We start from the raw sequence: 25,424 nt of genomic DNA on the forward strand, positions 1-25,424 counted from the left end.
ATAATGATACGACTCACAAATTCACCTGTACATGTACAATGAATCATGAAATACAAAGACAAAAATTCAGTGATCCTCACTCAAATGGGCAAAAGCTGTGCTTGTAAAACAAAGTGCTTGTATTCTTGTCACTTAAACCTATTGTTTTGGGTTTTTTTTTTTATAGAGGCGTGGAGATTAAAAGCTGCTTAGAAGCTGATTACTGTCACACTATTTTCCTTATATCTTTTTCTCTGTCCTCTCATCACTGACCTTTGTCCCTGTTCCACTCAAGCAACACATCCTCCATGAATGCATGTGTTAATGAAGGAGTGTGTATGTTTTTTTTCCCCTAGAGCTTACATATGCTGTGTCTTTTATGCCTAATGTTTGGCATGAGAGCATTTGGAACAACATGTATGCCTATATCGCTGCTTGTTCGAGTCATATGCTCGACAAGTCGTCGTGACAGGAGGATGAACCCCGGCGTGTTTTAGGGCTACATCGTGTCAGCATGGTGATCTGGGTGCTGAAGTTGTTGCTGCTGCCAATAGACGGATGTTGGTATTTGGTGTCAGAGCTCATGTATCTCTGCAGGTGCCACCTCCGCCATTTCCTCTTGATCTCACCTTGAACCTACGATGGATTAGAATAATAAGAAGTCAGGGTAACACTTTATGATACAGCCGGTGATTTACCGCGTAATCTTGTTTATAAATGAGGAACTGATAAACTGGGCAGACTGTGCTTTGAAGAAAGGGGGGTCCATTTGTAAACAAGATTTGACAAGAATCACATTTAAGAGAGAGGGAGACAAAGTGTCTCTTTATGGTTCTTTTGAATCTGTTTTTGTATTTATTTTGCTTCCTGTTTTGGTGATTTTGTATCTCTCCCTGCATCTCTTTGTAGTCCTTTTGCCTCTCTTTGTGGTCTTTTGTATCTCTTCGAAGTATTTTGTGTCTCTTTGTAGTCATTTGATTGAACTGTCAATAGACACCTCATACAGACGCTTTGGTCCAGTGGCCCTCAGCCTGTATCCAGTAAGCCAGTTCAGTAATCCATCCATGATACCCACAAGCCAACTACTTTTCAAATCTGGTAGTGGTTGTGTTAGTCATTCACTTAGTGTAATTATTGGGAAATAAATTGACCCAGACTATGAACTTGCTGTTTTACGTTCGTTAAGCTCCCTACAACTGCTATATGAGACCCAGTCAGCTTTAATATTTTGTATGTAGATAAAAGTGTTGTTTTGAGGGAACGGAAATCTACCTCCTCTCCTCGTTTTAAGAAGTGGTTTCCTGTCTTTATTTAGAGGAGATTAGATACTCCGCATTTGGCCTTGCAGTAAATTTGATGGTGTCCCTATTGATTATATCAGATCATATCACTGATTATATCAGAAAACAAAGCGACTCGGATGCAGCTAAGTAGTGTATGTTGATTTATGTCCCCCTCTTGTGAGTGCCTTAATGTACAGTCCTTTTGAACTGCCTTTTAAATCACACTCACTGTGTATCTCTGGACTGTGACAAAACAGTTCCAGCCTGTATGCACACAAGGGCCATTACTCCCTAGCCTGGCGACGTTTTTTTTTATTTTTTTATTGTATGTTGGAGTGTGTATTGAGGTGAAGACCTGTGTGTAGCAGAGGATGATATATCCAGACCTTTAGTCCGTGGTATGAGCCAAGCTGCAAACACTGTATCCTACCTGTCATTGCCTCCTAAGGGTCTTACTTTTTGAAAACTGTTTCTAATTTGATTAAAACGACATCTTCCTCAAAGTCCTACCAAATAAACTGAAATAAAGACAAAACTTTCTTTTAAACTTTTAATTTAGTGAGTTACTGTAGTTTGGCCTGCAATTTGTAACAAAATGAAACAATTAGCCATAACTCAGTCACATCTAAGGACACAAACAATGACACGCATATATTTAGATTCAGTGTGACTCACACTTTCTGAAGATATTATTATCTCCAATGTCCTTTGTGAATAAATCTGCTTTGAAATCATAGAAAAGACGCTGCTCATATGTCCAGAATTTGCCTGAGTCAACTGTTTTTTTTGTCTTCTTGCACCCCCATGAGTACACTACAAACATAAACTGCTACCAGCTAATTCTGCATTCTTTTAACAGTGTCAATTTGCTAAGAAATTAACAATGTTGTTTGAGAGGTGGGCCTCAGCATCAGACTTTAAAAAACCCTGTTTTGTATTACTTTGTTACAGAATAAGCTCTTCTTGGGTTTTTTTTTTTGTCTTCCTGCACAATATATTTATGCCTTGTGTTTGATTTTGCTTTTATATATATGAAAATATCTGTAATTTATGTCTTTTGTCAATATTAAATTTCATATGTTTTGTTGCGACTTGATACCCATCTAAAGTAACAAATTATGAACGTGATTTACCACTCTTGAGGTTCCAGTAATTCAAAAACTTAACAAAGGACACCTGAAAATTGCACCAGATTAAAATTCAGGCAGCAGAGTGGCAAGCCTTGCCATCCAGCCCATCACTGTGATTCAATCTGGCTCAGCGCGGGGAACATAACTAATCTGCCCACAGAGAGCCTCTGCAGACATCACTGAATAGCTCCCTGCCATAAAGCCTGTGCTTTTTACAGCCCTCTCACCCTGCAGGCAGAGCATAGAAAATATGCCGCGAGGAGGTCCAAGGGAAGAGAGACGGCTGGAACGAGCAGCGGTGGTGAGTCATACTCCATCCACCTTTCAGGACTACGTCTGTAATAGTGCACCGAGGGAGCCACAGAGAAACTACATTCTCCACGAGTTAGCGCAGCACCACTGAGGGCTATCTCTGCATGGGAATCTTGAGATTTAGACAGTGTCTTTCTACAAACTGTTTACATCACTGTGAGTGGGGTATCCTACCTCTCCATTGAGGAAGCAGTAAAGAACTGCGACCACAAAGCCCTAAAGGGAAAGAAAAACACAGATAAGAGAGCAATAATAGTTTGCATCATGGTGAAACTTCCTGTGAAATCTCTTCATCTCATCTTTACAACTGTTTGCTAACTTTAGAAGAAGTGGCATTCAAGTCAAATCATAACAGAAGTCATCTCAGGATGCCTTTCATATACAGCATATACTCTTTACTGCTATATATTTGCTATTGTAGACCCCAAATTCATGAGACATGTAAATAGAATACACTGACCAAAACAATGCATATCATACACTGGATAGAAATAATGAGATGGATGAAAAGAATTATGGGAGGAATGTACTGGAATGGTTTCCTTGGCTTCCAGGCGCTCTGTAATGCAGCTGTGCTGTCTGGCTGCATTCTCCATCATCCCTCATCCTTATGTGATGAACAAAAATAACACCAGGGGCTTAAAACAGTAACACTGCCTCTGAATCAGCCAGCAAAGAGCCTGGAGAGCTGCCACAGTTTTCTGCGAGGGTTTCTTCAAGAGAAAGATTCACAGGTCAGGGCTGACAAGCATGCCAGGTTATTACTTTGAACCTTGAATGGACTTCTGTTTCAAAATTAAAGAAAGTGTCACAGTCTGTTTCCTAGTTCCCCTTGGCCCCCCGTCTCCAGCCCTTGCTCAGTTCCCTTCGTCTCCATGTTCTTCCTTTGAGACTTGCCATTCTTCATCCACCCCCCCATCCCTGGACTTTTTCCCTGTTGACCATTCTACTTGCTCACCTGCCTCACCTGAGCTTCTCGCCCCACTTACATACCTGAACCCAGTTCCCTCATCACCCAAGCCACTTTTTAAAACCTGACAATTTTGCCCCTTCTTTGTTGGTTCATCTGCTTATGATCCTGTGTTTGTTTCTGTGTTTTTCCCTCCCTGTGTTCCTGTTACGTCTACCTGCCTGCCGGCTTGTCAGCCCATCTGCCTGTGAGCCTTGTTTGTTTTTTTTTTTTTGTTTTTTTTCCCCCCAGCATTAAAGTGTCTGAATCTGGCTGCCTTTGAGTCTCTATTTGGGTCCTCCCTGCCTGTGCCTGCTTTCATCAGATATGACAGTGTTGTTTGACCGTCTGAGACCGTCTGAAACTATTTCACATAAGGCATCTAATTCAAATTCTAATATGGGTTCAAAGAGGAATTTGCAAAATATAAAAAAAAATTGTTTTTGTAATCACATGTTCTTAAAAAGTTGATATCATACCTGAAACGACCCCAGGATCAAATCAAAAACTAGCCGTAGCTCAGTCTTCACCTGCTCTGGGATGAATGCAAACACAATAAAATTGATCCCAAACAGCGGAATCAACAGCAGCGTTGATTTCGCCAGTCTCCTGAAACAAAAAAAGATGAAACAAAAAAAAGAAAATTTCAATTCAAATTTCTCCTTCCAGTAAAACCAATTTTAAATCTGTCCCTATATATGCCAGTAATGAAATGCAACTCTGAGTACTTTTCATTTTACATTTCAGCTCAGAGGACCAGAGATGGAAAAAAACACCATTAAAAGTGTCAGTGGGAAAATAGCTCATGCATTATGGTTGGTTTATGAGATGCTCTCCATCACAGGAAAAATCACTTAAACACACAGAGCACTATATCTCTGCATAAAGCAGCTGCCAGAGGGAGACTTCAGTGTTCTGAGCATCCCATGCTAAGGTTTTCTTTTCTGAAGTCCAAAAGGATTGGTAATCCTGTTTTGCTCTGAGCATATAAAAAAGTTAAACAGAGTCACAGGGGGAAAAATTTTAATTTACAGCACCAACTGTACCTACAGGACAAATGTGTGTATTTTAATTTCAGCTTTCTTTACTTATTCAAGATAATTTTTGTTTATTCTGTGAATGTAGTTCACTTTCCCAGAATGTGGACTGAACTCAGTCCAGCACAGAAACTGGCACAGTGGTATAGAGATTCCCAATGTTCTTAGAGTGGTCAATAACATTTCATCTTATCTCAGCTGATGAATAATCCACATTTGCAGCTTGAAAAAGATATGAAAATTATACTCACGAGTACTGGTTGGACTCATTTCTGCCAATGTCTGGGCAGTTGATCTTCTGGCGAAGTATTCGAATGATGCAGATGAAGAGAATAAAGTTCATCTGTGAAGAACATTCAAGTGTCATGTGAGGACAGTAAATGGATATTATACAATGTAAAAAGGATTTAATGCTGCTGCGGCTAATGAAATATTTATTAGAAGTGTTACATTTTTCCTATATGAAAGTCCTAGATTGTTAAAAAAGAAGCTTGTACTAAAGAAAGTCACTACTTCTCTACACGTTTTCAGTGTTTTAATGTAATGGATTGGGAAGAATGTCTGAGACATGCATCTCATAACAGAAGCTGAATTTCATCTCCCTCTGATTGGATTCTGGTGCTACCCTGCGGGAAAATGAGCATTTCTAAATTGTTAATTTGGGTTGGACCGCTGAAGCGTCAACACGTCGCATGCATCATGATGCGCTCACAAACATCACTCAGCTGTTGCAGAGAAAGAGACAGAGTGATCTGACAGTCGGGCTGCTGATCCTGATCCCAATGTGAAATAACACAACTTGACCTGCTTTGTTAACAACTGCGGCCAAGAAACCAAAAACAGACAAAGCAGAACATCAGTAAAGGATGAGAATTTGATCCCAAAGACTGTTTACTTTGTGTATACCATACTGTCTATGTTTGAAATATTCATATGGTGGTACAAACACTGAATATGGTTAGTGTTATAATCTGACATTTTGGGAAATGTTTTCTTAGCATGAGAAGACAGCCAGTCTTACTCAGTCCAAAGGTAACAAAAACTCTAAAGGTCCCCAGTTATATTTCATTTACCCTGAATATGTAGCTGGCTGTTGTTTCTATTCTCTTTGAAGTGTGATAAAGCTTCTTACGGGTCTTACAGTTTCTCCGAATTTTCGGAATGATCTAGCTCCAGAAAGGAACTAATATATTACTGTAAATTTACAGGCAGGTTCCTGGAAAGGACAGTGTAGTCTGGTATCAAGTATGAGGAAAATGGAAACAGTGTTCAAATAGTATAATTACTTACAGAAAAAATGACTTTCTCACATAACCAAGAGAGTCTTTTAGTCAGTGCACATTAGGACAGCTGGAACAAAAAAGACTAACAGTCTAGAGTCACTAATTAACGTCAATTAAATAGCTTTATCAGGAAGTTTCCCAGACAATCATTAAGAAATCCCAGATCTGGAGTAAGTAAATTTTCTTCTCACCACTCAACATGCTCTACTGTAGTTTCTAAAATCCTGCTTGTTGAACTCATCTTTGCCCTCCTTTTCACACCTCTCCAAAAGTGTCTTTCACTCCTGACTCACACAACCACAAATTTGGGAACACAAACTCACACAGATGTGCACACACACAGCAAATGCAGATCACTGTCTTTTTTCTTACAAGATAAGAGCTTCAATCACACCTTATAGTTTTTTCTTAATATGTGGTGCCCTGGAGAGATAAACTCACTTTTAAAATAATAAACTTTTTGTTTTTAGTATGTGTGTTAAATTTGAAGCCACAGTCAGTAGCATCTTAGGTCATCTTTGCACAGACAAGGGGGAAGCAGGTGGTTAGGTTCTCTCCAAAGGCAACAAAATCCATCAGCACCTCTAAAACTCAATAATGTATAGTAAAAATAATAATAATAAAATAAAGTGCAAAACTGATAAATTGTGGTTGCATCCATGAGCATTCCTCTCTTCTACCTCTCTGCATGCACCTGTCTACAGATGTTTCTGCAGATGTTATTGCTGTGTTCAAAGTGGAGATGGAGGAAAAGGCGTCAATGACGATGCTGAAAAATGAAATAGATGATGACCTGTCAGTCAAGAAAAACAAATTGGATGCGATTATCCTGCCAACTTTCCAAAGTGAAATGAGAACTTTGAGGTTATACTAACCTCCCAGTTGTGCTGTCATACAGTAGGACTACTAAAAAGATGTGGAGTTCAAAAGCAATCACATAAATTATACTGACAGTTAAGTCTGAAGTGGATTGATGATAGCTGACAAAAATTCTTTCACTCTTAGTGGCAATTAGTTTTACTTTGGAAAAGTCTGACTTGGGAGCTCTGTGTGCCTAAATGTTGATGTAATGGAATTTGAGTGCTAAAAAAGTGTTTAAGGATTATAAACGCACCAGAATTGATGCCAGAATAGGAGTTTTAATGATCCACCAGAACACATCAGTGTTCTCGATTATATCCCAGCACCTAGGAAGACATGAAACAATATTTATGTACAGGATGTTGCAAATCAAAGCAAAAATGCTGGATTTTATGCTGGTAATTCCTTGGTGTTTTTCTCACCCCACATCATTGTAGTAGGCTTTAGCGATGCTCCAAGCTGTGATGAAAATTGTCGGACCTCCTAAGATATAAAAATGCACAAGTTATTACTGTACTCCACCGGCAAGGCTTACAACCTGTAGTCCGTGTTCAGCTCACAGTCGGTGAGGTGTCACCTGAGGACAGCAGAGGCACATAAAAGCATAACAGAAAGACATTCTTACCCCAGCCGATCAGAATGTAGGCCCAGAAGTACTTCCTCTCTGAGAAGAAAGAGACAGCCAACAATGCGTGAAGATAAAGGCCCTCCACCAGCAGCCAGAAGAAACTGGCCATTATACAGTACTGGAAGAACACAATCACTGCTTTGCATCCAACCTGGTAATGGAAACAGTACACAAAAGCATAAATGAGGTGCACAAGTGGATACATACTGAACAAAAGCAAGAAGAATGGACGTATTGATTTTTTTTTTCCCCCCCTCTTGGTACAGGCTGCTTACGTTTGAGTCAAACAACAGGGACATGGAATACCATCATCCACAATGTCTTACATTGCAAACTGAGGGTCGCACAACTCAGCTCTCGTGCCTGTGCTTTTGATTGCAGGTTAATCAGACTAAATCCACCTCTGAACCTTAAGTGAATCATAAACGACAGGGTAATAGTGAGGTGATAAAAAAAGGTTATTCTGTTCTGACAGAGTAGTTTTTTTTTATATCTACCATTAGCAGCTCTATTGCCTAAAATATGTCTAATAATGGGAATTTCTCTTAGGTACCATTTCATTGAAGCAGAATGATGAATGTAATGTCATCACGTATAATACAGAAGTGGGATTTGAAAATATGAAATATCTTAAAAGCGTAATTGGCTTTCTTGCATTACTTCACCAGTAATATAATGACCTTGAAAGTTATTAACTCAAGAACTGAATCAACACTTTCATAAAGCGTTTATAAGTTTCTAAAGGCTGCGTTATTGGTTAATGAATCATTTACTAATGCTTTACAGATCAGATACAACAATTAATAGTTACAATAGCTCTACAGTTCCTCAGGATGACCCTCTAATGAACCATTTGATCACTAACCTGAACAAAAGGTGACTTATTAAGAACTTAACATTTACAACTGCAGAAAAAAAACTATTAACCTATTAACACCTCTAGGTACAAATGATTTCACTGGTTATTGGTTAGAATATATTAGAAAGTCAGAAACTGATCATCATTCACCATTTTTTTTCGTAACATTCACAACTGCAGACTTTTTATTACCCTTTAATAGTTAATAGGAGCATGCTGATGTTAGAACTTAGGAACTTGATGGCTTAGTAGAAAGTGAGATTCTCTCAAAATTAAAGAGGCTTAACATTTAATGAGCACTTTATTTGGAAATATTAGTAATAACCATTAGGAATGATCCAATCAGCCAATCATGTACCAGTAGTACAATGCATAAAATCAATGCAAATACAGGTGAAATGCAGGCACAGACCAGGAGTTTCCTTTCATGGTCACATCAAACAGCAGAATGGGGGGGGGGCATGATCTACCATGGTATTATTATTGGTGATAGACCGTCTGCCCCCTCCTGTGACCCTCAAAAGGATAAGTGGTATAGCTAATGGATGGAAGGATGGACAATCTCTAGAGTTTAATCAGAACAGTGCGAAAAACAAAAAACATCCGGTGAGTGGCAGTTCTGACAGAAACACCTTGTTGATGAGAGAGGTCAGAGGAAAATGGCCTGACTGGTCGAAGCTGACAGAAAGCTATTAGCTATATGAGTAGAATGTGGCAAAATGTAAACTCGGTCTCTTTCCAATCAGGAGAAGCAAAGCCAGCCAAGTGCAGAAATGTTCCAGCAGATATTTTTGCGAGCGAGAGACAAGAGAGGAACACTGAAACAATCATGCGGGATAACACAATGAGCTGTATTCTGGTTGGCTGACAACACAACTGCACAGCTCTTCCATCGTGGTGGGTGAATTCATTCAAAATTCAGTTTGCTCCTGTCAAACACGGAGCGGGGAGGCTGTTATTGAACTTGTTAAACAAGGACGCGCACAAAAGGTTCATTTTCCTAATGGTGTGGGTGGGCTGATCTGATGTGTGTAGCTCTTTCACAGCCTCCTCAGTTCAACACACTTTGACACACACTTTCACTGCATAGGTCAGATCCTTATACACATACCATGAGTTACATACAAGCTGTTTTGGGATGAGCGTTCCCAGAAATCCTACAGGGAGGGCATCACAGAGGCAAGAAAAATCAATACTGTACCCATTTAAAAATGACCTGTGAGAGTGAATATGTTGAGCACTTTAGCAGCTGCACCAAATGTGGTACACGGGATGAAATGCGAGGAGAGGGAAAAGGACAAGGTGTGATCAGGGATGGACTGATGCACATTATGGACAGAGAAAAGTGGACAGTAGAGCAGAGCGGTAAGGACATGAATAATAACATCATATAAAAGAAAAGAAAACAAGAGTGGATATGAATGAGACAGCAGCAGGAACAACTGCACCATTTTCAGAGTGAGCCCACCCTCCTCCCACAAGCCAAAACAAGGACAAACAAGTCATGATATAACACTGCAAATGCCACACGTTTACCTCAACTCCAACTGCAAAGAATGATGGATGAGCAGCGAAGTGTCACATGAAAAATAGAAGTCGAGCGCAGTGTCTGAACCCCCGCAGAGGAGCAGAACTTTTCATGGATACACAAGCCTCATTAATCATCACTGAAGACTGAAGAAGTGGACGTCGAACGGCTTCTCATTCATAGTTTAGTACACTGATTTTTCAGCAGCATCCCAGTACAATTTGTGCCCATTAACTAATTCCAGCCCCACATGTATGTAGTCAGTCATAACCCAATAATAAAATGAGGCATGTTTCTTCTGCCTAATGAGTACATTTATATTGATACTTCCAATAATAGAAATTTTACTTTTAATTCTATACATTTATTTGAGTTATGCCAGACTTCCACTTGTAATAAACTACTTCGACATTGCAGCATTGCAACTTTTTTTTAATATAATAAATTAATTACCCATGATATGATATTAATGGCATCATACTCCATACCAGAATACAAATGACCCAGAAAACAATAAAAACAACAAACATAACAAGAAAAGATAAGCTGCGGTGCAAGGTTGTGCGAGTATGTTCTTGTGTATGTATATATATATATATACATATGTTTATATATTGTATGTGTCTGAACCACTGGTGTGGTATGACAATGATAAGGTATTTATTTATTAGCTTAAAGTAAGTAGAAGCTCTCTGTTTGCACACATAGAAGGAAGCTGGGGAGGTTTCCACCCTTTGACTATCAATCTCCACTTAAGTGCTGTCTGAATCCTGGCATCACGTGGAGTTCATGTTATTACTGTATTTTCACTTCAGTTAACGAACTGAACACTTCTTCTAGTGTTGATATTTGGACGATCTGCTTAACTAAGTAAGCAATAATTTTCTTTTTTTTTTCCCCCAAGTAGAGAAAAGTTCTTCTTTGGCATGTTGACAGAGACTTTCACACAGCTCTGCCGCTCATAAAAGGCTGCTAAGTTTACTTGTTAAATCAAATACACTGGGGTTACCAGCCTATATAAATGAATTCCCACTTGGCGTGTTGAGAAGAGGAAAATGGACCCGGATGGGCTGTCTAAACCTTTTTGCTGGTTCTAATGTGTGCAAATCAGTACAAATTGTTCGGTGAAGCTCCATTTTAAAAAGCCTGCCAGTGGAAGCATGTGGATGAATGATGAGATTTTGCTACTGGAAAAACACAGGGAAAAAGATGGATTTGAATGAACAGGCACACACACACACACACAGTGACAAGCACACGGGTGCCTTAAATAATGCATTTGTTTGAAGCTTCCCCACAGTGATTATATCATGAATTAATCTGATGGGTCACAACAGCAAACAGGCAACTATACAAGGAGGGTAATGAACCAAGCATGCAGAACACCTACACACACACACACACTCATGCATACACAGAGAACGCGACAGTAACTGAGCCAACAGTTGTAATGGAAATAATGCCGGGGTCACGATGAGCACTGTAGCACCAAACCTGTCTCTATAATGTCTTTTTCAGTGGACCCATGACAGCAGCTGGCTCCTGTCAACCCAATAGTTCCATTAACACACTGGAGCCAGCCAGAGAGCTCACTAATAAATACATTCTGAGCCTCCTCTTGTCTCTGGCCTCTGTGGCCACATCGTGTAACATAAACGTCATGTTCACAGGGCCTAACTGTGGCCTCGGGGGCCTGCTGGTCTGTGGTTCAGCGGTACGCAGTGGGCTGGTGGTGCTGGTACAAAAAGCTGATGGGGAGACATCCAAACATAGTGGTTTTATTGTTAATCCAAGCAGAAATGGCTTGTAGTCCTCACATAAGCACAGCTTTGAACCAAGAAATTAACATCTTTAGCTAGTGTGTGAGCTCATTATTCTGCTCTCTTGTAATGTAGTGTACTTTTTTTTTCCCAGCCAGGTATACTGGTATCCTAAGAGGACTCATATTAAAATATTCAGCACAGCTCTTGTTTCTGTTGTCAATAAATCAAACCTCTGAGAAAGGACCAAGATCATCTGGGTTTCATGGTTCACTTGCATTATCAATATCCATTCAAGTGTCCAGTTCTCGTTTTAAAAAAAGAAAATTACTCTGAGATTCTCTAAGAAAAGAATATCTGGAAATACCCAACCTATAAATTACACCTTTATTATGGTATGAAACCTTTTTTTCTTTTGTCATGTTCTGAACTTCCTGGCTAATCGATTACAATGAACAAAAGTTATCAATCAAACTAACAGCATATTTGCAGCAACCAAGACCCCAGTAATTAAAAAAGTCTTAATAAACACAAGTTTCAAAATATGACCATATTAGACATCTAACTGGGCTTCCAGAGAAATGTGTATCAATAACTGTCCCAAACATCTGTCTATCTGTGCTGCAAAGCCTGTATCAGTGAGACTCTTCATTATCCACATCGCTGTATGGACACAGTCGACATAATTAATGTAACAGAAAAGTTGATTTTGGGAATCTATGAATCAATTCAGAGTTGTGGACGATAAAACTTACTATTCTTGCGCTAATTCATTTTTTCTCCCAGCTCCTCTAAACCCTGTGAGATGTTTTCTATTTTACTTGTTCTGGCAATATTGATACTGGCCTCAAAAGTCTAATAAACAGTACCTATGATACTAACCTATATCGTAGGTACCATTTAAATTAAAACCACTTAAATTCCCTTCTTGTCTTCTCAAACACCAGCACTACTGAAATCCATCTTCTCATGCCCAGTTGAGCTGAGGAGATCTCTCATTATGTGCTTTGGTGTGGATAATTAGCCGACCAGCTCTGAACCATGTCTCACACCCCGAGTGTTCGCGTTCACCTGCTGAGCTTCTTACAGAGTTTCACTTCTTTAAAGTTCAAGGACACAGAGAAATCCCCGAGTCGTTCATCCCAAAAACAACCAGAGCAAACAGAAGCGTCTTGGACGATTAACTCACCGAGCCTGAGGAGCAGTTGTCCACCTCCCCGACCTCGTAGAGCACCACATCCTTGACGAACACGGCGATGGCCTTCAGGATGAATGACACAAACAGATGCATGTGGATGTAGTTCCTTGTGCAGTGGAGCTTCCTGGAACACAAAGTCAAAGATTAAAGACAAAGCACATAGAAAACACATTTGAAAACACATTTGACAAAAGGCCTTTTTGCTTCTTATCCAATGTCCTTGAAGTTAACAGCTTAAAATAGCAGCACATCATAGGTTCAATACAGACTCATTAGTTCCTTTTGTCATTGTGTGGCTGGATGTGCGTTAGAGCATAATGAATACTCTTTATGGCCCTTCACACACCTCACCAATAAAGATAAGAGAGGTGAATTTCAAAATGGCTAATTAGAAACATTTCAAAATCCTCAAGCATCAATTTTTGAATACTCCTTGATTACATTATCATAGTGAGAAGACTAAATTATTAGGGGCAGGCAGTTGTGTCAAGGCTCCCATTTGCTCCGATAATTTGTTTATGTTGACGATGATTGTTCCCAGGGCGGGGAAATATTTAGCTGTGATGCAACACATGCCTAATCGCTTAATGTCCCCCCTCAGGACTCATGAAAATTTCATCTAACCTTATCTCATAGCCAGGAGAGCTTGTTCACATTCTGTCACAGCTGTATAAAACAGCAATTGTTATGTGCTGGTATCCAAATTTCCTCTTCACTGTAAACTGCAGCTGTTATTTCATTAAACGCTTGCTCTCTTCAACTGTCACTGCAATGTAAATGTGAACATTTCTTACCAGTTTTAGATATTCAGAGCAATTTTCTTATCTTTTTTTGTGCCTGAATGAAATCACAGTCTAACTCATACTGAGACAACCGAGTAAAGCTCAGTGGAGAGAAAGTGATGAAATACCACATGCCAAATCATTTGTTTTTTTGTGTGTGTTTTGAGGGCAAATGTGAGATCTAATCTCTATCATTATGTCAGCGCTGTGAGGATACAAAAATACTTGTTACCACAGACTCTAATTTTCCACAACAGCAAGGATTATTTGCTATTTTAGCAGAGAATCAATACATTTATGGCAAGTATAATTTCCTGTTGAGAGATAAAGCACTTTGATGCACAGAGAGAGACTTTTTCTTCTAAGGCTCCATTGCTGAAAGCATGTGAAATAAATGAATGAATAAAGTGAGTGAATCCTTATCTCCTTGTCGCTCACAGGATTATTCAGACACATTCATAAAAAAAACCCCCAAAAAACACATTTTTTTATACTTGGCTCAGTTGAACAGCACAACCTCAAATTTAAAGAGTCTACATATAACATCCTAGGACACATTCAACAATGAACATGTGAAAATATATGAATAGGCTCACATAAATTACCCTTTATGTTACAAGTCATGTCAGTTAACACATGGTATGACTGATTCAGTTCATTGAGAAATAAATATCGGCTTTTATGGATCACATTTTACTTTTTTCATGAGGATCAACACTAACACAAAAGTGTTAAATACCAGCTTGATACCAGCCTGATCAAATTTACCATTAACACCCATTGTGTGAGGCTTATGTTACAACACATTGTTGTTAACCAGTGGAAATGAGACAGGCACTCATGCTTTTGCTTCCTACCTGTGATCTGTGCTGTCTTTTAGGAACAGGTGTGACTCTCCCCATCCAACCAATACCCCTCACTATTATCCTCCAAGCTACCTTTACCTCCCACTGCCCTGTTATAGCTCTCTCTCTCCTTCAGGCTCAAATCTGTTGGTTGCCTTTATTTCACACTTTCAGATTTTTTTTTTTTTTTTTTTATTATCCTGACCTTGGCCTGCCTTGTGGCACTAATTCGTGAGAGCAAAGAAAAGGTGGACACACTTTCACACTTTGCGCAAGCCTTTGTAGAAAACATGAAAAGTAGCTCTGATCAGTGACTAACTCAGTAGTACACAGTGTAGTGTTAGAGGCAGAATATAGGAGACACATGAAAAAAATATCTATTTCCTGCGATATAAGAGAGTAAAGAGTGTTTCTCTCTCTGTCTCTCTGAACAGTGGCCCTGACCAGAAATTAAAGGGAATATAGTAGAGAACAGATGATCAGATGAAAGGGAGTACTTGTTGCATCACATTACCTGGGCTATGAATTCAAAGAGATGAAGTGAGTGCAGAGAGGAGGGCTGATGTAACAAGAGGAATTATTTCATAGCTACTGTACTCATGTGGGTATTTTTGAAGCAGAGCAAATGACTTATTTACAGGCTGTTCTGTCACAAAATGTGGTACTCAGGAATAAATACGTACGTAATCTCAACTGTAGACCATCCATGTTCTTTTAGATCTAATCATTCAGATCCCATATACATGAGGCAGATGAAACCTACCCTATTGTGTGAGTGATACTCATATACTATATATATTGTCTAGTCATTAGTTTACAGTGCAATCTAAGGCTGTGTTCTCTGTCATTCTACTGTAGTTAATGTGTGATTGTTGTTGAGGAGTTTACAGTTAATCCCTGAAACATATCAGTGGCTTTAAACCCACTATACTAAAGATGTATAATCTCCTAACCGTTGCGGATGTGCACCATCAAAAGATCAAGGACCATCAAGTTTGAGTGACAGCCTATTTCATTCAGAAAGTATTTGTGTCTTTCTTCTTGTCTTTCATGCTTTAACATAAGCCTTCCATTTCTGCTCGGGTGTGAGGCTGCATTGATTAGAGATGATCAAAATTGACAGTGAAATTTGACAGTGAAATGTTGCCTATATCATATCATCCGGCAGGAATAATGTCACTGAGCTTTTATGGTAAATTGCTTGTTCTAATACTCTACATGGGGGTTCTGCAGCTGTGACTGCTGCTGTTTCTTCTTCATCTTACCCTCTTTCCTTTTTAACAAGTGACCACATGAGGCAAGGAAAAAGATTTATCCACAGCATAAAGAATTATCATAAAAGTCAATAATGCAAATTCTTGAGCAAGAGTAAAAGTTTTCAAAGGTTTCAAAGCTTCTTTACCTAAGCTGAGAATGGTGATGGTTCCTGATGAAATGAACTGAGTTCATGTCGTATTGCATTTCTAAGTACCTGAAGATGCAGAGGATCACAATAGCCGTGGTTAGAGAGATGAGGGAAACACTGTGGCCAATCGTGTAGCCAATCTTCACTTGCCAAAAAAACTTGCCCTGCAAAAAAAAAAAAAAAAGATCAACAGCAGAGCAAAGGACAACACCTCTTCTTTCTCAATCTTCATGAAACCTAATAAATGTGATGAAAAATCTTCGTAATATTCTGAAAATAAGCTGCTAAGAACAACAGTGTGTGTCAGCAGGCTTCACCTCATGACTCAGATGACCCTAAAGACCACAATGTTGTGTCTTTCCCTTTACCTAATAAGAATCAATACAACTGGATCTAATGGCATGCTCCAAGCTAACAATTGCCGCTGTCTAATATACTGTAATAGCATATTTCACAGAGCACTGGCTTCAGTACTTGAGCATTGTAGGGCCTTTCAGAGTGGCGTCACAATGTTACTGCCACAGCACCGTATGTTTTGTGCTTGATGAAAATGAGATTAAGAGCTCTGCGTCCTGTGACACGCTGCGGTATCAAGTATGCAGAAAGACGGACATCAAATTCCTTTTAGAGTACTTCAGCAGCCAGGTCCCTCCTGACTTCCTATGTGGCATACTAATGAGGCCGCCTCTCCGACTCAGACAGCAGAATGCCCACCGAGAAAGCTTTTACCACCCTGTACTGCACATCCACTCTTCCCTCTGCTCCACTTTCTTCAACACAGACAAGATCACCTCTCTCTGCATTTAAACTAAACAAAATAAGACGAACATTTGATGTATTTATTCCCTTCCCGCCCTCGGAGGCAACATGAATAACCTATAATGACTCACAATGCCTGATAACAGAAGCAGGAATTACTAACTGACATGGCCTTGTCAATGAAAATCAAGTGTGCTGTGCTTCAAAGACATGTGCCTGCTACAGTGAATCAAGATTGATGTGACTTACTGGTGCATTCACTTTCAATGTAGCGTGAGTATTATTGCTTTTAAAGTCATGAATTTTTGTATGAGAACTTAAAGGAATTGTTCAGCATTGACCACAGATTCTGCAGCATTTAGCAGCTAAAGAGCTAAATATTTCTCTTGGTAGGGGAGGAGTTGCTGGAGACGAAAAAAATAAGAGCTAAAAGAAGCGCAACTCCAAGACTCATGTTGCTCTGCATCTGCTGGATGTGTAAATAAGCAACTAAGAATGTTCTCCAAGTTTTCTAAGCTTTCTCCAAGTGGCCAAAAAAAAAATAATTTAATTTCTGTTACTTTTCAAAGCCCAAACATGGGACACACAAACTGTTTGAGACTGTCGGTGCATTTAGTCATGTTGCAAACAACCCGGTTACTTGAGGCAATCCATAAAAAAAAAAACCCAAAAAACACCACAAATAAGATGGAATGAAAGCACACAACAAACACGAGGATAAACACTGGAGTTGTGAAACAACAATCAGTACAGCCATTTTCCTGATAGACCTATCAAACATTCCCCCCACAGGAAAAAAAGAAAAGACATTTTCATTCAATTCTTCCTGTTCGCTGGCTCTTCAGATGGTTTCCCACTGTGCTGCCGAGTTCATTCACTATAGAACCAGCGGGTGTCTGTGCTGCTTCCTCTCACAGACTGCAGTGGTTTACTCACATCATCGCCAGTGCTATTGAGATTGTATCCACAGTTCATGGCGATGTCAATAGGCCTCATCTCAGTCCAGCCGTTTGCCGTGCAGGTTTTGGAGAGGTTACCTGGAGATGCAGAAGACATAAAGACGTCACCCAGACCACCCAGGCAGTAGGTTTCTCTGTCACCTGCTCACCAGTTTGGTGTAAAACTGATGCAACGTTTCATGTTCTGTGAGACATGTTGTGGTTTTTTTTTCCACTGAATTCATACACTGGGTTAGGTCACCGCAAACAGCTAGAGGACCTCATACTCCACAAACCGCTGTATGACTCTCTCCTACTAATGTGAGACTTTATTAGCTTCGACATTTTCTGTTCCTGCAGAAAAGTACTTGGCTGTTATAGATATTGACATTCTGATCCTTACCTTGTTTACTATATATAACTGCTCGATATATATATAAAAAAAATTCTAGAAAGGTATAGTTGCTGAAAACATGGTATCATAAAACATGCTGTTCTCATATCATAATTTCTTTGCCCTGCATTAGAAATAAACTCCTATTTCTCAGTCAAAGAAATACTTTCTGTACCTAATTGCAGCTGGAATGCTCTGTGAAAGCAGCACCAAAATAGTCTGGTATTTGGTTTATTCATAGGATTTATTCATGGTTTATTCATTTGTGGGGCATCAGAAGTTCATGTAAATAGCTTAACCCGAATGAGACCTTAACTGCAATGTGACCGACAGCCAAGTTCCTCTGTGCGTGTAAACGCAGCCAATTGCAAATCAAATGTTATGCAGGTAATGAGCTATGGGGGGTGGGGGGTGAGGGGGAGTAAGTGCAGCAGGAAGTTGGTGTCTAGAAATGCTGCTCAGTCTGAGAAAGGTCATGTGATTGAAATGTCACGTTTTCTCTATCTGCTGTTCGTGAATTCTCCCTTATTTTCTTTCTTACTTTAACGCAAATCCTTTCCTCTATAAATCAAACACACTCTCGTGGATGTGTAAGTTTGCTGCCCATACACACACGCCCAGAGCCGGTCTCATTAAACCAACATCCTCCACCTTCCTCCGCTGTCACCAAAGAACTTTTTCCAGAGGTTTTTGGAAGTGGTACTGTAGGAAGGGGTGGGCTGAAACCTCCTGAGGATCCTGAATGAAACATTGACTAAAGTAGATGTGAAGTCATCTCTCAGGCCCATCGACTCTGAGTGGTGTGGCACCATTCTTTTCAACAGATTTATTGCTGCATTGCAGAATATTGCAGAAGGGAAGAAAAGGGGGAGGAAGGAGGGAAAGGCAGAAAAGCACCTGAAAGCAAAGTAACTGCACCTGGACTCAAGGCTGTTTCACAGACAGACAAATATTCTTAACAGACTCTTTGAACTGATTTAATAATGTTACACATGTATGGATTGTAAAAAGTCTGAATTGCCTTTTCCCACCACAAAAAAAAAAGTCTTCTGTTTTTTCATGAGCACAGCAGCACTGCACTGTAAATACTCTCTGGATTTAGTGCATACATTAGACAAAGACAAAGACAACATTCAGCTGAGGCTGATGGGAATGTTAGTTTTGCAGATATTTGATCATAAACTTAAACACTGGGCAGATTAAGATTTTGACCAGATAATAGTGCTAAATGAAATATAGACGATATCTGTAAAAATTCATGGTAATCCATCCAATAGTTACTGAGACATTTCAATTTGCACCAAAGTGCTTAGGTGATCAACATTGCCAGAACCATGCTGCTAAACACAAATCAATCTAATGAATTGTGAAAACTGTTTTTCTAACGTGACATTTAAATCTTTAGAAAAAATTAATGATATGATCACATCGTTCAGCGGTTTATAGGATCTTTATCTTTTAATCTTTAGTGGACCACATTGCTGCTTTGGGTCTATGGCGGCACATAAGCTGGTTTTGCTTCTATTTTGTTCTTATATTTTCTTCACTAAGGCAGAAAGGAACCCACAATATTGGATCCACAAACGCCAGAGAACAGGAGAGTCCCATTACGACTCCTAACAGCTTAATCTGTGAATTCTCATGCAGGAGGAACGTTTCATCCCATGATGTCCTGGATGATGGCCTGTCCTGATGCAAGCAGCTGTCACTACGTTCTCTTGTGTGTGACAGAACTAAGCATAAGTGGAGCTCTGTCACTGGCCACAGCTTCAAACAATTTTTTTCTTTTTTTTTTTTAGAGAAAAAGGTGACCTCCGCAAAGCCACGGTCACCTGAGACGACGCGTCTTTTCACACGGCGTGCATCTTTAGCGGTCATTTCAAACTTGCAGTAAAATAAACCTCAGGTCATTCCTGCTGTGAATTACTGGGCCCTTAGGGGAAAAAAGTGACACAGGACAATCTTGCAATCATCTCTGACTATACTCCCTCTGTCAGTATTGATTGTAGCCCATCCATCAGATTGCACAAAAATCTGTCATGATTGAGGTGAAGGGGATGATTGATCAGATATATTCACATGCGGTGTAGCATGAATCATGACAGCATGTTTTCATATTTGATTTCCTACTGTAGGAGACAAATATAGTTTTCAAATGTGGTGTTGCTCAGGAATGGCATTTGTTTGTTGGATATTGATTTTTGTGTACTGTGTATTTGTCCACGTCTGCCTGAAAACTCAGTAAGTCCAACAAATCCAAGTAAATACACTTGGAAACTCAAGAGTAAGGAGTCCAAACATTTCTGTAACTTTGGTAAACAGATAAATATGAGAAAGTGAAAACATTTAGAAGGTCCATTATTCCTGGAATGGATCTCACAATGGATTGTGTTGTTGGGTTGCAGATAGTTTACGTGATATGTGGAGGCTAAAATGAAATTTAAAGTTTTAAAACAACATAATTTGTCAAGGTGTTGTGAAGACTGAGTCCGGTACAGACCAAAACAGTAGCACTACGAAGGCCAAAGCGCCCCACAGGTGGGACGGTGTATTTTAAAAAGGTTAAACAGTGTCAAGTCTCTGGCCCTCTCTATGACGTTTTTTCACTCTGCTTTTTGAAATAACTATTGATTTTTCTGACGAGGTCTTAAGAACTAGCTCAGTGAAACAGTTAAAAGGCCCTTACTGTAAAGTTTTCAGTTATGGTCATTTCACAGATGTCTATAAAGATGGTATATAATTTTCCCATGAGGTCTTTAATTGATCAATTACATATACATGCGATTAAATACAACAGATAGATAGATAGATAGACAGATAGACAGATAGACAGATAGATGGATGGATGTTTCATGAAGCTCCCCCAGGTCATATCAGTCAGACATTACAAGTGTCCTCTTAACCTGGAAATGTCAAAATGGTGAAAGCTCAGTGGACACATCAACCTGCCATCAGGGCACATTTGTGTGGGTGGAGACTGAGACTGAGAAGGTGAGTCAGAAAGAAAGGAAGTGAGAGCAAGAAAGAAAGACAGACAGAGGGAGTCAAACCAGGCAAAGCGAAGAGTTTTTGTTTTGTTTCTGTAGTTGTGGATTTAGAGAGATTTATCCCTTAGCTTTAGTCTCAGTCTGTGTCTGTGTATCTCTCCAGAGGAGTTTACCTCAAGCTGTTTTCGTCTCAGTTTATTTGCCTTGAGTTTAAGAGTAAATTCCTGCACAATTTGCATGCACTGTATGTCATTGTTGTTAGCAGCTCTGCCTTCAGAGGGGGTAATATCATCAAACTTTTACTGAGTCTCCTTTTCCATTATTGAGATTTTATGAAGCTGTTTATCTTCACAATAGGTTCCCAGAAATTCACACAGCACTCATTCAGTTACCCCACACCAGTAGCCACAAATCTGCTTATAACTTCACTTCTGTCATTATTTGGAACTTCAGTACTGTCACCGTGACGTCTTAAAAACATAGTATATGTCCTCTAGGCTCAGAGAAACACAATTTCACTTTCACATGTGGGTGCAGTAAAGTGACTTAGAGAGATGTGTCACGAAACTTCCAACAAGTCAGATACTTCACTCTAAATGTGCATTCCACAACTTCAAAAGTTAGTTTCAACCCAGTCGCTTCTAAGGATGCTATTTTGACGTCTGCCACAGCTCTCACGTCGGCGACCCGTTCACCAGGCATGTCAATAAGCAAACTATCAAACCAGATCCCATGCTTTTTTTTTACTACCTCCCTATCACCTACACCATGTTGGATTCTCTTGCCATACCAGTGCTGGAAGTAAAACTGTTTTCCACAGTTGCATGTTGTGATTTGGTGCCTGAGGCTGTTGCCACGGAGGAACAGGATCAGACCAGGTGACAACATCTTCCATCTGTACTACTGGAATTGCATCGTATCTCAACATACAGTGATGCTTTCACAAAAAATTTGGCGACGACAAAGAAGAATCTGCTCAACGAATCCTGCAAACAAAACTAAGCATCATTGCCTTCCAAACTGATCTGCCACTGTGGTGTCTTGATGATTAAGGTCTGATTAAGGAAATCAAAACCTGGTTGTGGTTTGGAAAAGTTTGAGGGAACTGGGGGAAAATGAAACCAAGGTTGATAGCTGGTTTAAGATGAGATACAAATTTTAGTACTTCAGCAGGAAAAAAAAAGAATTCACACCCTGCTGCTTAAGATAGTCATCCAACGAAAAACTGCCAGACCCTAGAAGGAGTCAAGGTCAACAACAAGACCCTTTTGTGGTAACCTCAAGCAACAGGTCACTAGGACAAGATGCAAGTCCCTGGGAGTCCTTCTCAGCAATGCACTGAGGATGTCTAAACAACAAGCACGTGGTTGGTATTTTTTAGAGCAATACAGTTACAAAAACATGCAAAGCAGAAACACGTAAAAAGTTAATAGATGATAAACTTTCATGCTTCATGCTAATTTACTTTAACAGGCCCCATGCCTGATAGTCCTGTGCCCGTGTTTAAAAAAAAAAATATATGAGAAGAAATATTTTAAAAAGAAACCATAACAGAGGAATGTTGGCTTTACTGTTTCTTTCCTTTCCACTTCAGTGTGTTGTGCTACGACCGAAGCTGCAAAGGCCATAATGATTCAGAGGAGCGTTCATTCATAGTCAGTCTCTCACAGTGAAAGATTAATTGCTGTGACGTCTGTTTTGCTGAGCAGCCTAACGCTAAGTGCTGAAGTGGATTGGCAAGAAAAATGTCCACTTTAGTTGTAAAATGGCACAGAAATAATGACCAGCTCATTGTTATGCTGAAAAGGCATGAAAATGTTCACTTATTCACTTTCACAGTTACGTGTTAGAGTATTGGATTAGCTCTGTATGATCAGTTAACATGTTAAAGGCAAACGTTTATTCAGTTTAAGTCTGGAGCTAAGAAATGTTGAAATTCAGAAGAGATTGTAATAAAAAAAAAATCGTTGCAAAAAAAACAATGAACTGCTATGATCATAAAAGGGTTTGCTGCAGAGAGAGAGACGGGCAAAGTCGGAACAGTTAAGGTCATAGCAAGTAAACAAAAATAGAGAAACCATCTTGTTAGTGACAGTCTCAAAATGCATCACTTGGATGGGAGTCCAGAAGGTGTGTATCCTCCCTGCTGTAATTTTTCTCACTTAGTTCCACTATGTGAGTCTGTGTGTGTGTGTGTGTGTATTGGATGTGGGTGTATGCGTCTGGCTAACTCAGTGGTGTGGAACCTGAGCCTCCTGAGCAGCAGTGGCTATAATAATCTTAGTGGGCAGGGCGGCGTGGCGGCAGCACAGCAGGCCTATCCCTGATCCCAGAGGACAGAAGCATTCAGTAAAATGGTTACATGGCTGCTTAATACAACCATGCTGCTCCTGTGACATGTAAAAAAAAACAAAAACAACCCCCCCCCCCAAAAAAACAAGAAGGTCTAGCCTAGAAGCATGGTGGTGTGCCTGAAGAGAAAAACTTCTTTTTACAAAACTCTGAGATGAGGTGAATCAAGGAAAAAGGAAAAATCTATCACTCCTCACTGATGTTACTTATTAAAGGTAAAGCAATCACAAAGGGTGAGATGCAGATGGAAAAAAATAGTCAATCTTTTTTTTTTTTCTTTTTACATCTAAGAGATGGTAGAAATGTGGAGCGAGCAAAAAGAGCTGCAACTCAATATCAGGAAAAGGTCATGAACATTTTGTACTTTCAGGGTGCGTGAAAGTTAAGAAGGAAAAGTTGGTGAAGATTTTCATTACAAAGAAATTTGCTTCAATTTGCAGACACCCACTCCACCTAGTCCGAGAAAAAAAAAAGTAAAAGTAAAGTTCATATGTAGCTTTTGGAGTTTTGGCTTCACGTACAACACCAGTACATTTTTCAGGACGGAGTCACATATGACAGCTTTGACCAACCTTCCCTTCAGAGCCTTTCATCTGATTATACTTCTCAAAAGTAAGACATTAAAAATCTAAAACCTTCCTATGCGGTGACAAGCTGAGGTGTACAATAAAGAGGAACAGGTCTGAACTACATCTAATCAAAAAAGTGTAACTGAAAGCGGTGTGGAGATTTGAGGAAATTAATGATTCGTTTGCATGCGACGCAGTTTTGAAAGCCTCGGTGGTCCCGACTTCAATTTAAAAACGAAGTTGAAGAATAAAATAAAATGTAGTTCTTTATTACTTTCAATCACACATACAGCACATAGTGGGAGTCAGGTAGTTCGCTGCGGGCCACAACTTGAGTCTCTTTTTTAAATCCAATATTAATTTACATTTTGGCAAAGTGGCACCATTAAAGGTGTGTCAAATAAGCTACTTGCAGCTCCTATTTGTAATGTACCCATGGATGGACAGACAATAATCACTGGATTACTTTGGCACCAAAGAAAACATAAAAAAAAAAGGCTTCTGCAGATTTATGGATGTTAATTCACAATATAAATCAGAGAAAACCATCTCCTTAGAAAGTGTAAGTCACACTGAATCTACAAAAATAGCCTTTTACCTTCACTTTATTTTTTGCCATCAGCTTTACACCGAGCTTCTGTCATCCCGCCATCAACACGTGTGGTTTTAAGTGCATCCTCCATCTTTCAAGTGTCACATTTCCCTGTGTCTCTAATTTGCTGTTCGACTCTCTGAGGTGCTAATGCCTGTACGAGAGCATCATCACTCCCAGAAGGGGGAAAAAAATCCCACACTAGACATAGACCATATCTCTAATTTTACTGGCTGTCTAAGAGGTGATGGATTGGCTTTTTTTTTTGTCCACAACTACAATATATGTGAACAAGGATATGTAAAAGGATGTAAACAAACACAAACAGGCTATAGATGGGAAGAAACTGTACTGCAAACTTTAGAGACAACTAGTGTGTTAGTCCTGTCGTAATCAAAGCACTGGAAGTAATTAGAAACTAAATTACAAGCAATTACAAGAAATACACTCATTCACTCTCTGGCCATGATTAGATCCAAAAATCAATATCTATCTCCAGTCCCTTAAATATGAAGAGTGTTAGCTTAGTTTAGTGTAAAGACTGGACACAGTTTTTTTAATTTTTTTTTTTCCTGAAAACAACAACCTAACAGCTCACAATACATATCCCCTTAAAACCACACATTGTTGTTGCTTACTGTATACACAGAATGGCCCATTTTTATCATATCTTGAGGTGGTGATTTAACTGATGAGGGAACAGGCAGATGTTAAAATACATGTCCAGTAAGGGAAAAGAGATAGATACTGACATTAACACTGAGTCAGAAACTCAAATGTGTGGCTTTGGTCTTTCTGCTCTTTGCTCTTTTATCAGTGAAAGTCTGCTAAAATCCAAGTTAATATCTTACTTATTTAAGTGGAGGGCTTGTATATGGCCTGTACATAGAGAATATATTTTACAGTGAGGTAACACCTATTACTGTGTTAGTGGCTATCAAACTGTAAAAGCCCCATCTCCTTGTGTCGAGGTGTGCTGTCAATAGTCGGATAT

General features: G+C 39.5%; 1 protein-coding gene across 1 annotated transcript in view; it reads right to left on the minus strand.

The window, feature by feature from the left end:
* Nucleotides 1–423: 423 nt before the first annotated feature.
* vipr1b (vasoactive intestinal peptide receptor 1b) overlaps nucleotides 424–25,424 on the minus strand; it is a 37,425-nt gene continuing 12,424 nt past the window's right edge. The window contains exons 4-13 of the mRNA XM_041065599.1: nucleotides 17,535–17,635; nucleotides 15,906–16,003; nucleotides 12,799–12,931; nucleotides 7,460–7,613; nucleotides 7,257–7,317; nucleotides 7,088–7,160; nucleotides 4,942–5,033; nucleotides 4,133–4,262; nucleotides 2,879–2,920; nucleotides 424–615 (exon numbers count right to left, since the gene is read on the minus strand). Coding sequence (XP_040921533.1) covers nucleotides 424–615; nucleotides 2,879–2,920; nucleotides 4,133–4,262; nucleotides 4,942–5,033; nucleotides 7,088–7,160; nucleotides 7,257–7,317; nucleotides 7,460–7,613; nucleotides 12,799–12,931; nucleotides 15,906–16,003; nucleotides 17,535–17,635 — 1,076 coding nt within the window. The remainder of the gene's footprint in view (nucleotides 616–2,878; nucleotides 2,921–4,132; nucleotides 4,263–4,941; nucleotides 5,034–7,087; nucleotides 7,161–7,256; nucleotides 7,318–7,459; nucleotides 7,614–12,798; nucleotides 12,932–15,905; nucleotides 16,004–17,534; nucleotides 17,636–25,424) is intronic.

The sequence above is a fragment of the Toxotes jaculatrix genome, chromosome 20 (assembly GCF_017976425.1).
Source record: "Toxotes jaculatrix isolate fToxJac2 chromosome 20, fToxJac2.pri, whole genome shotgun sequence".
NCBI lineage: Eukaryota > Metazoa > Chordata > Actinopteri > Toxotidae > Toxotes > Toxotes jaculatrix.